The 12,311-nt window shown below is 37.4% G+C and overlaps 2 protein-coding genes across 5 annotated transcripts in view; one reads left to right on the top strand and one right to left on the bottom strand.

Annotated features, from left to right (window-relative positions):
* LOC114087984 (signal recognition particle subunit SRP54) overlaps positions 1 to 3,897 on the bottom strand; it is a 60,205-nt gene extending 56,308 nt beyond the window's left edge. The window contains exon 1 of one of the 2 annotated variants that reach the window (XM_034636839.2): positions 3,645 to 3,897. The gene's annotated coding sequence lies outside the window, so the exon portion shown is untranslated. The remainder of the gene's footprint in view (positions 1 to 3,644) is intronic. The other variant, XM_027929516.3, reaches the window with a different exon arrangement.
* Positions 3,898 to 3,924: 27 nt separating this feature from the next.
* LOC114088036 (uncharacterized) overlaps positions 3,925 to 12,311 on the top strand; it is a 32,956-nt gene continuing 24,569 nt past the window's right edge. The window contains exons 1-2 of one of the 3 annotated variants that reach the window (XM_071607831.1): positions 4,322 to 4,384; positions 5,410 to 5,563. In XM_071607831.1, coding sequence (XP_071463932.1) covers positions 5,509 to 5,563 — 55 coding nt within the window. In that variant the 5' untranslated portion in view covers positions 4,322 to 4,384; positions 5,410 to 5,508. Of the gene's footprint in view, positions 4,385 to 5,409; positions 5,564 to 12,311 lie in introns of all 3 variants that reach the window. The other 2 variants (XR_011706598.1, XM_027929594.2) reach the window with 2 other exon arrangements.

Raw genomic sequence — 12,311 nt, 5'->3', positions numbered from 1 at the left:
GGCAAATCTATAGAAACAAAGAGTAGATAAATAGTTGCTTACAGTTCAGGAAATGAAATAAAATAGAGAGTACTGTTAATGCATATGGGGTTTCTTCATGGGGTGACGAAACGTTCTAAAATTCGTTATATAATGCTTGCACAACTGTAAATACACTAAAATCTTCAAAATGTATACTTTAGGTGAACTGTACAATATAAGCACTTTGTTTTAATAAAACATAAATATCATTTGTCATCTCTGGAATACTTAACATTTACTGCCAATTACAAGTGCCCGGATGTCATTCCAACAAGTAACTTGAAATTTTTTATCATCTTATCTATTTGTATAATATCTAATTTTTTATTAAGGATTAAGATATATATATATATATATATATATATATATATATATATATATATATATATTTTTTTTTTTTTTTAAGATGGGGGTCTCAGCATGATGCCCATACTGGTTTTAACCTCCTAGGCTCAAGGCAATCTTCCTGCCTTGGCCTCCTGAGTAGCTGGAACTACACTTGCATACCACCACAATGCACACCACCACACTAAGACCTTTTTTTTTTTTTTTCTTTTGTAATTGGAGATAGACTGTAGGCCTTTAAATTTATTTATTTATTTTTATACGGTGCTAAGTATCAAACCCAGTGCCTCACACATACTAGGCAAGCGCTCTACCACTGAGCTACAGCTCCAGCCCAAGACTATTATTTTTTAAGTCAAGAGGAAAGTTATTTTCCAAAGTGCTCAATATGAAAACTTTGAACAGTATTGTCAAAAGGCTAGGGGTTGTCACTGGTATTCATTTATTCATTAAACACCTACTGTATGCTGCAGAAATTGTCCCAGTATGAGAAAAGTTCTAACTTCAAATCAATAAATCAACATCAGTTTAATACAAAGAAGACTCCCTTGGCAATTTCAGAAGTTGACAACTCCCTTATCAACTACCACAAACTCCCCTCCCTTAATTTTGCACCAAAGGTTATATTCAATCATGGCAGGAAATATAAAAAAAATTATCTTTAATTAAAATAATTGGTTTTCAAATTTTAAAACTTATTTTAATATTAAAAATAACACTACACAACTCTTCATAATTGAAGGACAGAAAAAAGTATATAAAAGTTCAATTAGTAAAAAAAGGTAATAAAAGAGAAGGTAATTGAAAGAGGAGGAGGTATAAGAGGCATATGCTCAAGCAATGGTCTATTTCAATTACACTTAAACAAAGGCTAAAAAGTAAATGCTCAGCGAGAATCCTTAGGGATGGGATGGTAACTAAGAAAGAGATCTTTGGAGAAACAGCCTTACCTAAATTCTTGATTAGGAAAGCAAAACAAGGCATTTATATTTTGAAAAACTTTACTGTCTACCCTGAAATGCCAGTGTTACCAATCACTGCATTAAGAAACACTCCTCAAAGGAAATATGGGAATGGATTTTTTTTCATCACTTAAAAATATCTTTAGGCTAGTGGTATTTGTCCCAGCCACTGAGGAGGATGAGGCAGAGGCTCAATTAAGCCCAGGAATTCAAGGCCAACCTGAGCAATATAACAAGACCCTGTCTCAAAATAATAATAATAATAATAATATAAAAACATATCTTTAGAAACAATGTAACAAATATATCTGAGGAAGAAAAACTCTAGAATTGGAAGACTACAAACACTAGCCATACTCCAGAAACCTAGTAAAACTTGTGAGTATAAGCCAGGGGAAAATAAGGCAAATTGTGAGAAGGTGCTAGAATCAAGAACTAACCCATGAAGCTGAATCTACAGAAACTCATGACCAAATACCAGTAGAAGGTGAAGGAGAAAAGATGGCTAGTGATGCCATTAACCAAAAAATGGAAAGCAAAAGGAGAAGCTGGTTTGAAAGTTAAAAAGAACACTCAATAGAGAAAAGGTGCAAAAGCCGTAAGGGTTATTTGTAATGATCTACTATTTAATTTGATATTCACTTAAGTTTTATATTCATTCATTAAGCATTCATTTTATTACCTTTTTTAAATGTTTTTTTAGTTATACATGGACACAATATCTTTATTTTGTTTTTTTATTTTTATGTGGTGCTGAGGATCGAACCCAGTGCCTCACATGTACTAGACAAGCACTCTGCCACTGAGCCACAACCCCAGTCCTTATTACCCTTGTTTTGTTATTTTGAGACAGCATCACTACTTGCTCAGGCTCCTCTCCAACTCAGACCACCTGCCTCAGCCTATAAAGTAGTTGGGAATATAGGTGCAGCACATGCCACCCCATCCAGCTTACCTTTTTTTGTGCTATCAGGGCACTTTACCACTGAGCTGCATCCCAGCCCCTTTGATTTTTTTTTTTTGAAACAGAGTGTCCCTAAGTTGCTGAAGCTGGTCTTGAACTTGTGATCCTTCTGCCTCAACCTCCCAAGTAGCTGGGATTGCAGGTATGTGCCACTGCATCTGTTCAGCTTATCCTTTTCTAAACTGAACATTCATATAACAAAACTTAATTAACAAGGGGTAAAAAACTCAAAAACTCTGAGAATCACTTCTTTTATAGACTTTTTATAATACACATCATAGTGAAAAAAGGAAAAAAGGAAGATAGACTCAATAGGTTTTTGACCTATTGAGTCTGCAGAAAGTACAGAATTTTCATGAGATGGAAGCTAAAGAAAAGGTTTGGAAATGATTGCATAATGATGATGTCACAGAAGTCATAGACGAAGATGAGAACTCTCAAGGTAAGACTGTGGAAGACCATGGCTTATAGCATTTATAGCAACTAAAAAGAGAGTTGTGCTCTGGCTTTTTAATCTAGTGTCCTCCAGTAGAAATTTAGTAAAGCGTGCTGGGACCCTTTAAGTTGGCTTCAGATTTACCTGGGCCAATAAGATGTTTACTCTTAAGAGTTAACTAAGAGTAAAATAAACCAAAGGGATAGAAGCGTTTACTAATTCCTTTCCCCTCCCCCAAAGGCACATCAAACTCAGTGTCTCACACGTGCTAGGCAAGTGCTCTACCTTGAGCTACAACCCCAACCCTCTTTATTCATCTTGATATAATGTACACTTAAATGCCTCTTTTCCTGTACTATTAGCTTCTCAATAGCAGGGTTTGTGTAATTCATTTCTGTATCCCTAAATTTAAGAACAAGTAAATATTCCGTCGAACTAAGCATATGAAAGAATCAAGTAAACATGGCATCAAGAAAACCAATAGAGGAGTTTCAAAAAAATGGATGGTCAATAGTGTCAAATGGCACAGTATCTTATGTCTACTAGATGCAGGACAAAGTGTTAAGCGCTACAAATACAAAGGAAAATAAAATCCGGTACACATCCAAAGGTTTTGGGGGAAGTAGCCACATCTAAATTCTTGCTCAAGAAAGCAAACACTAAAGTCAAACCTACACATACTTTCATCTTATTGGCCCAGGTAAATCTGAAGCCAACTTAAAGGGTCTCAGCACGTTTTACTAAATTTCTACTGGAGGACACTAGATAAAAAGCCAGAGCACATCAGCCTCCGTGACACGACAGCTAGTGGCGAGAGAAGGTCACTCCCTCTGAAGTCTCTCGACCACTCAACAGGGTTGGAGATAGCCCTACCTGTCCCTCTGTAGTCTGCAGAAGGGAAAAAGCACACACTTACCGCAAAAAGCACTGCTAACGCCGTGGCCCTAAGGGCCGGGGAGTCCTCCTCGAGGCCCCAGGCCGTGAATGGCAACCCAGGAAAGGTGGGAGCAGACAGAAAGATACGATCCCACAACCCAACTCCCCGAACTGCATAAACTAGGGTCCAAGAGCCCAACACCGCGACGCCAACTCCCACCAGCTGGAAGACCGACGACTGCCACCGAACCTTCCGCCCAATGAGGAGACGTCATCACTCGGCGTAGTCCAGCCTTTCTGGAAGAGGAAACACTTCCGTTTCCGGGGCACAGCGCCGCTTTTCTTCGGTTCATCTCTCACAAAAGATTCCGGGAGATGTTACTTTGTTTCGATTGGCTTTGGTGTTAGTTTTTTTTTTTACCGTTAAATAACGGCGGCAGCAAAGTTAGTAGAAAAATAGGTTCTCTCGTGGCGCAATCTAGAAAAGAAAGCCAGGCCGAGAGGAGTCACCTTAAGGAAAATGGACTAAACCGAAAGAGGTGCTCCAAGGAACTCCAAAACTGGGCGTGGCCTAGGGATTTCGGAGCCCAGTGAGGAGCTCCACGAGGGTGGGGGTCAGAAGTCGGGACTCTAGCTGCGCGTGCGCAGTTCGAACGCAATCCTGCGCTGCTGCCTGCGGTGACATGGAATTTTGCGCCGCTCGCCGAACTATACTTCAACTGCTGGATACGGTGGCTCCCGCTGACCGCCCAGCGCTGCTGCAGTGGATGCGAACTACACGTAAGCGACCAGAGCCAGAGGCAGGCAGCTGGGGCAAGAATATACTGAGGGAGCTGACCTTTGGAGATTTAGAAGGAGTGAAACCAAAAACCTTCCCTGGGGTCGCTGTGCATATCTCTGCTTTTCTACGGGGTAGTTTGACGGCGGCACACCTAAGACGTGAGGCCGCTCAGAGGACCACGTGAGATGGGATACAAAAAGATGAACTGGGCTCTAGGGAGGTGGTGTGTGATTTCCTCCCAGACTTCAGAGATCCAGTGCCAGAGCTCTTTGTGCCTAACCCCTTTTCTGGAAGAAAAAAAAGTCGGGGGTGGGCTTTGACCCTTCTCATTACTCTCACAAATGGATATTACCTGGAAAAGCACCTTATGAAGAGGTTTTAGGCTGTAGAACTTGAAAATATTACCCTGTAGGTAAAATCACCTATGTTTTCTCGATTGTTAACAGCAGTCTTTTGGGATTTGGGGGGAAAGACTGACTTTAAACTCCATAATTTAAAATTAAAAAATGATAAAAGGCACAAGTTAGGACCGAGGAAATATGGTAATTAGATCTGGTTATTGAAAAATTAGATCTTTCTATTCCAGCAAACTGATACCTAGTGAAAATACAAAAATTGTATAGTCTCTTTTTGGTAAGTATGCCAAACCATACCTCTGTACCTCTAAACACTGATTTCCATGGTTATTTTTGTTCAGACTTATTTGAAATATTCTCGTTTCCTGTTGACTCCCAGTTTTAGATTTTTAACCTTGATCTCTTCCAAAAACTCTGTTTTTGTGATGTTGGAGTCAGTCGCCAAGTATAGGTATTATAATAATAATTATTAAATATTTTTGGAGATCATTTTAAACAAGATGCCAAACCAAAGTTAACTTGAACATCTGAGAGAAATATTTATCCTGGAAACTCTAGAAATCTAGAGATAGAGCTTCATATTTATATACACATATAAGATTATCTCAAGATAGGAATTCCAAAATATGCTTAGTCTTCTGTTACTTCATTTAAATCCTTTCTTATAGTGGGCTGCTGTGTCTGCATTCCTGTAATCCCAGTCACTGGGATCCGGGGTTCCAGGCTAGCATGGGCAACATAACCAGATCCTGTCTCAAAAAAAGACAATGTGTGTGTATAATATCAACTTCCATCTAGCTTTTCTACATTCATCAGTTCAAGGTAATTTAATCTAAAAACATTGAATACCTACAGAAATGCCTATATTGCCTTGCCTGGCAGTTGCAGAATTATTGCAATATCCTTCCTTTCAAGAACATTTCAGTCTTATGGAGCCATTTGTAAATTAAATCTCTTAACTTTAGAGGCATCAATTGAGACTCCATATTTCAAAGTCAGGATGACTTAAAAGCATGTTTAGATGTTAATTTTGTAAACAAGAAGTCTCAGTATTCAAAGTGTCACAACTTAAAATGAAAGAGTGGTATATTTTTAAATAAACCTAAAAAAAGTAGTATATACCTTTCTATTGTGGCAAAATACAACATTTGCCATTTTAATCATTTTTTAGTGTACAGTTCAATGGCATTAAGTATATTCACATTGTTGCACACTATCACCATCATCCATTTTATTTTTCATCTGTCTGAACTGAAACTCTTGGCGTACTTTTTTTATCAGGTGGTCTATATGTAGTGCTAAAGATTTTCCCAAATGTTTCTTGTTTTTCTAATTAGATTTTTTTTTGTTCAGGAAAAAAGAACTTTTTTTTTTTCTGGCATTGTCACTTACATAATATCTCATTTGTATATTTACTTAAACCTTTTTAAAATATATATTTTTACAGTAAATGAACACAATTTTATTTTTATGTGGTGCTGAGGATTGAACCCAGTGTCTCACACATGCTAGGCAAGCGTTCTACCAACTGAGCTATAACCCCAGCCCTTTACTTAAACCTTTAATCATTATGATTCCTGGACTTTTATACTATTTAATGAAATAGCAAGAGATAATAATAGTTATTATTATGAGTATGACTTTGGTTTTGAGGTTCCTATGTGTTAAAACTGGATGACAGGCCTGGAGTTGTTGCTCAGTGGTAGAGCACTTGCCTAGCACATGTGAGATACAGATACTGGGTTCAATCCTCAGCACCATATAAAAATGAACGTATTGTGTCAAAAAACACATGCATCATTTTAAAAAACTAGATGACATCAAAATACTGCTAATAAGTAAAATCAGAATAATTTCAAATACACAAAAGAAGGAATAAAATTTGTAGTCTCTTTAAGGATAGCAGGATTATCACACTAAGACTCTAGGTGATTTATAATCATGCTGATGGAATCAGAAGCTTAGACCTAGACCTGGGAAAAGCCAAGCATTTGGCAATTTCTGACATAAGTTGAAAATTTAGGAGAAATGCAGGTAGGAGCCTACATTTTGTTTTAACATAACTTAGGCTAAATAAAGGTCTAGGAAATATGGAGCACCAATTTGGAAGGATGAACTAACTCTGAGGGGCAAAGAAGGCAAATAGACGTCCCTCCTCCACTAAATATAAAGCAGTTAAAAAGACAGCAATACCTCAGGTGATTCATTTCAGAGCATCTCTTCCCTTCTATTTCTTGGTGTAAAGTGTTCTCAATCTAGATTTCAAAGTGTAGGAAAGTGGGATGGGGTATACCTGAGCGGTAGAGTTCTTGCCTAGCACGCACAAGACCCTGGGTTCTAGCCCCAGCACCTCAAAAAAAAACAATAACAAGTCAGTATATATTGTGTAGGAAAATGATTGCAATCCATTAAGTAAAGAAAGCTGAAAGCCTGAACTGCATGTGGGAGGGGGGGAATATGAGAGTGTGTGTGTGTGTGTGTGTGTGTGTGTGTGTGTGTAAGCATCAGAATGGTGATTTAATAACAAATGTTATTCTGAAGCCTCTGAAGTTTTCCTGGCTATACAAATATAAATGGGGAAATCAAGCCAATAGCTCAATACAGTTCTACTAAGGATCAAGTTACAAAGGAGAAAATTCGAGTTTGCTCTAAGGAAATTAACAGAATCATCAAGGAAATATTTAATTACTTAAAGAAAATAATTGTTGAATAGAAGTTCATAGACACTTTCCTGTATACTTTATTTAAATACATCTTCATTGAGCAGAACTGATCATGTTGCTGAGCAGCAGTTACAGAGTTGTTAGAGGTTCTTTGAAATTTCCACAATTTTAAAAGGTAGTCTAGGATCTAGTTACATCTGTTAGCATACTGTTCCAATTTTATATAGTATTAGTATTGAGCTGTCCTTGTAACTTCATATTTTCTGACCATTGAAACCACATGAACTTGTGAAAAGTTCTCAACCATATGAGATAATATTAAAAATAGCAAAATCTAGAAAAGTGTACTGAGCAAAAATTTTCCATCAAATAAAAACACAATTGTACTTTTCTCAAAATCTCCCTTGTTATATATTTAAATTGGTTATAATACGTAAAAAGAATAATATAGCATGAGCAAGTGGGTTTATCCCAGGAATGCCCTGTTGTTTAGACATTAGAAAATCAGTTAGTGTGATTCACCATAACTTAATAGAGGTTCTAGCCAGTATTTCATGGGGGAAAAAAATAGGGGAAGCATCCCAATTAGAAAGTAAGAAGTAAAACTGTCTATTCACACACAACTTGATTATCTACTTAGAGCTCCTAGAGGATATGCAAAAAGACTAGTACTAAATCACAGGATACAAGCATATTTCATAGTTTCAACTAGATATGGCACACATCTCTGACCCCAGCTACTTGAGAGACAGAGGCACAAGGTATCACAAGTTTGAGGTCAGCCTGGACAACTGAGCAAGACACTATCAAAAAATATAAAGGACTGAGAATGTAGCGCAGAGGTAGAATTCCCCTCACTTTGGCCCTTAGTTCCACAAGAAAATGAGGTTTAAACAAGATTGGTTTAAAGTAAATATGTGAGGTATTTTATAGTGGGGAGAAACTGAAATCAAGGAGCTATATATGTGTTAGTAACGGTATTTAAGTGGAACGTATTGACTTCTTATGAGGTTGTTGAAGTGGAAATGAAGAGGAAATAGGATTCAAAATTAAAAGTTGTAGGACTTAATACCTAACTAGATATAAAAACTTATTTGATTCATAGACTGTCATCTTTCCCTAGGTATTTAATTCAAATATAAGTAGGGACCAGGCACAGTGACACACCTATAATCCCAACAGCTCAGGAGCCTGAGGCAGAAGGATCTGAGTTCAAAGCCAGCCCAACAACTTATCAAGACCCTAAGCGACTTAACAAGACCCTAAGCGACTTAACAAGACCTTGTCTCAAAATTTTAAAAAGGGCTGACGATGTGACTCAGTGGTTAAGTCCCCCCCTAGGTCCAATCCCCAGTCCCCCTCCCCCCCAAAAAGAATATATTTATAATATAAGTGTGTGTGTAGGGGAGTTTAAATAATTAATTTTGCACTTATTTTTCTCTTCCCTTCCCACCTACATATATGAGAAAAACTTTACTGTTCTTACATAGCTAATTCACACCATCCTTTAATCTTTCTCCAGATTACATACTGTTTCCACATATTCTGCAATAGTTCTTATACATGTTAAAAGATGGTCAACTTCACTAATTTAATTTACTTAATAAAGTAAATTAAAACAACGAAGTTTGTTTTATGATAATATTCAATGCTGTGATGATTTGAAGAAACAAACAATCTTATTCACATCTGTTAGAGTAAATTTAAATAATCTTTCAGGCAAGAAATTTGCAAATATGTAGCAAAAGCCATTGCAATGTTTAAGTACTTTCCAGTCGAAAATTTGTAGTAAGAAAATAATCCTAGAGATGTAAGCAGATGATGTACCAAAACGTTAGTGGCAGTGTTCCTAATTTTTCACAGTTATAACTATAAACTGTCAAGGCATAGGAGTGAATAGTTAGAGACTATAAAAATTTCCCTTCAAGATCTGAAAGTTATCTACTGACTATTATGAATCTGTGACATTGGATAAAAAGAACAGAATAAAAAATTTATGAAAACATGAGATGGGTATATCTTAAATGATTAAACTGGGCATGTTTCCATTTCAATTCATGAAATTGACAACATTTTTTAATGCAACTTTTGAAAATAAACTTACCAAATTCTTAACCTCAAACTGACCCTCAAATGTTAATTAGCATTTATTGAATATTATTGTGACTGATTACTGTTCTAAGGCAGTGTTCATTTTTTGGGGGGAGGGTTTGGAGGAGGGTGCCAGGGATTGAACTCAGGGGCACTCAACCACTGAACCACATCCCCAGCCCTATTTTGTATTTAATTTAGAGATAGGGTCTCACTGAGTTGCTTAGGTCTCACCTTGCCATTGCTGAGGCTGGCTTTGAATCTATGATCCTCCTGTCTCAGCCTCCGCAGCCTCTGGAATTACAGGCATGCGCCACTGCACCTGGCTAAAGCAATGTTCTTTTTTTTTTTTTTTTTTTTTTTTTTGAGAATTTTAATATTTATTTATTTTTTTTTTAATTTTTTTTTTATTTTTTATTGTTGGCTGTTCAAAACATTACATAGTTCTTGATATATCATATTTCACAATTTGATTCAAGTGGGTTATGAGCTCCCATTTTTACCCCATATACAGATTGCAGAATCACATCAGTTACACATCCATTGATTTACATATTGCCATACTAGTGTCTGTTGTATTCTGCTGTCTTTCCTATCCTCTACTATCCCCCCTCCCCTCCCCTCCCCTCCCCTCCCCTCCCCTCTTCTCTCTCTGCCCCCTTTACTGACATTCGTTTGTCCCCCTTGTATTATTTTTCCCCTTCCCCTCACTTCCTCTTGTATGTACTTTTGTATACCTCTGAGGGTCTCCTTCCATTTCCATGCATTTTCCCTTCTCTCTCCCTTTCCCTCCCACCTCTCATCCCTTTTTAATGTTAATCTTCTTCTCATGCTCTTCGACCCTACTCTGTTCTTAGCTACTCTCCTTATATCAAAGAAGACATTTGACATTTGTTTTTTAGGGATTGGCTAGCTTCACTTAGCATAATCTGCTCTAATGCCATCCATTTCCCTGTAAATTCTATGATTTTGTCATTTTTTAATGCAGAGTAATACTCCATTGTGTATAAATGCCACATTTTTTTTATCCATTCATCCATTGAAGGGCATCTAGGTTGGTTCCACAGTCTAGCTATTGTGAATTGTGCTGCTATGAACATCGATGTAGCAGTGTCCCTGTAGCATGCTCTTTTTAGGTCTTTAGGGAATAGACCGAGAAGGGGAATAGCTGGGTCAAATGGTGGCTCCATTCCCAGCTTTCCAAGAAATCTCCATACTGCTTTCCAAATTGGCTGCACCAATTTGCAGTCCCACCAGCAATGTACAAGTGTACCCTTTTCCCCACATCCTCGCCAGCACTTGTTGTTGTTTGACTTCATAATGGCTGCCAATCTAACTGGAGTGAGATGGTATCTTAGGGTGGTTTTGATTTGCATTTCTCTGACTGCTAGAGATGGTGAGCATTTTTTCATGTACTTGTTGATTGACTGTATGTCCTCCTCTGAGAAGTGTCTGTTCAGGTCCTTGGCCCATTTGTTGATTGGGTTGTTTGTTCTCTTATTGTCTAATTTTTTGAGCTCTTTGTATACTCTGGATATTAGGGCTCTATCTGAAGTGTGAGGAGTAAAGATTTGTTCCCAGGATGTAGGCTCTCTATTTACCTCTCTTATTGTATCTTTTGCTGAGAAAAAACTTTTTAGTTTGAGTAAGTCCCATTTGTTGATTCTAGTTATTAACTTTTGTGCTATGGGTGTCCTATTGAGGAATTTGGAGCCCGACCCCACCGACTGTAGATCGTAGCCAACTTTTTCTTCTATCAGACGGCGCGTCTCTGATTTGATATCAAGCTCCTTGATCCATTTTGAATTAACTTTTGTGCATGGCGAGAGAAAGGGATTCAGTTTCATTTTGTTGCATATGGATTTCCAGTTTTCCCAGCACCATTTGTTGAAGATGCTATCCTTCCTCCATTGCATGCTTTTAGACCCTTTATCAAATATAAGATAGTTGTAGTTTTGTGGATTGGTTTCTGTGTCCTCTATTCTGTACCATTGGTCCACCCGCCTGTTTTGGTACCAGTACCATGGTGTTTTTGTTACTATTGCTCTGTAATATAGTTTGAAGTCTGGTATCGCTATACCGCCTGATTCACACTTCCTGCTTAGCATTGTTTTTGCTATTCTGGGTCTTTTATTTTTCCATATGAATTTCATGATTGCTTTCTCTATTTCTACAAGAAATGCCGTTGGGATTTTGATTGGCATTGCATTAAACCTATAGAGAACTTTTGGTAATATCGCCATTTTGATGATGTTAGTTCTGCCTATCCATGAACAGGGTATATTTTTCCATCTTCTAAGATCTTCTTCTATTTCTCTCTTTAGGGTTCTGTAGTTTTCATTGTATAAGTCTTTCACCTCTTTTGTTAGGTTGATTCCCAAGTATTTTATTTTTTTTGAAGATATTGTGAATGGAGTGGTTGTCCTCATTTCCATTTCAGAGGATTTGTCGCTGATATACAGGAATGCCTTTGATTTATGCGTGTTGATTTTATATCCTGCCACTTTGCTGAATTCATTTATTAGCTCTAATAGTTTCTTTGTAGACCCTTTTGGGTCTGCTAGGTATAGAATCATGTCATCTGCAAATAGTGATAATTTAAGTTCTTCTTTTCCTATTTTGATGCCTTTAATTTCTTTCGTCTGTCTAATTGCTCTGGCCAGTGTTTCGAGAACTATGTTGAACAGAAGTGGTGAGAGAGGGCATCCCTGTCTTGTTCCAGATTTTAGAGGGAATGCCTTCAATTTTTCTCCATTCAGAATGATGCTAGCCTGAGGCTTAGCATAGATTGCTTTTACAATATTGAGGTATGTTCC

The sequence above is a fragment of the Marmota flaviventris genome, chromosome 2 (assembly GCF_047511675.1).
Source record: "Marmota flaviventris isolate mMarFla1 chromosome 2, mMarFla1.hap1, whole genome shotgun sequence".
Lineage (NCBI taxonomy): Eukaryota > Metazoa > Chordata > Mammalia > Rodentia > Sciuridae > Marmota > Marmota flaviventris.
This window is presented reverse-complemented; position numbering and strand designations above follow the sequence as displayed.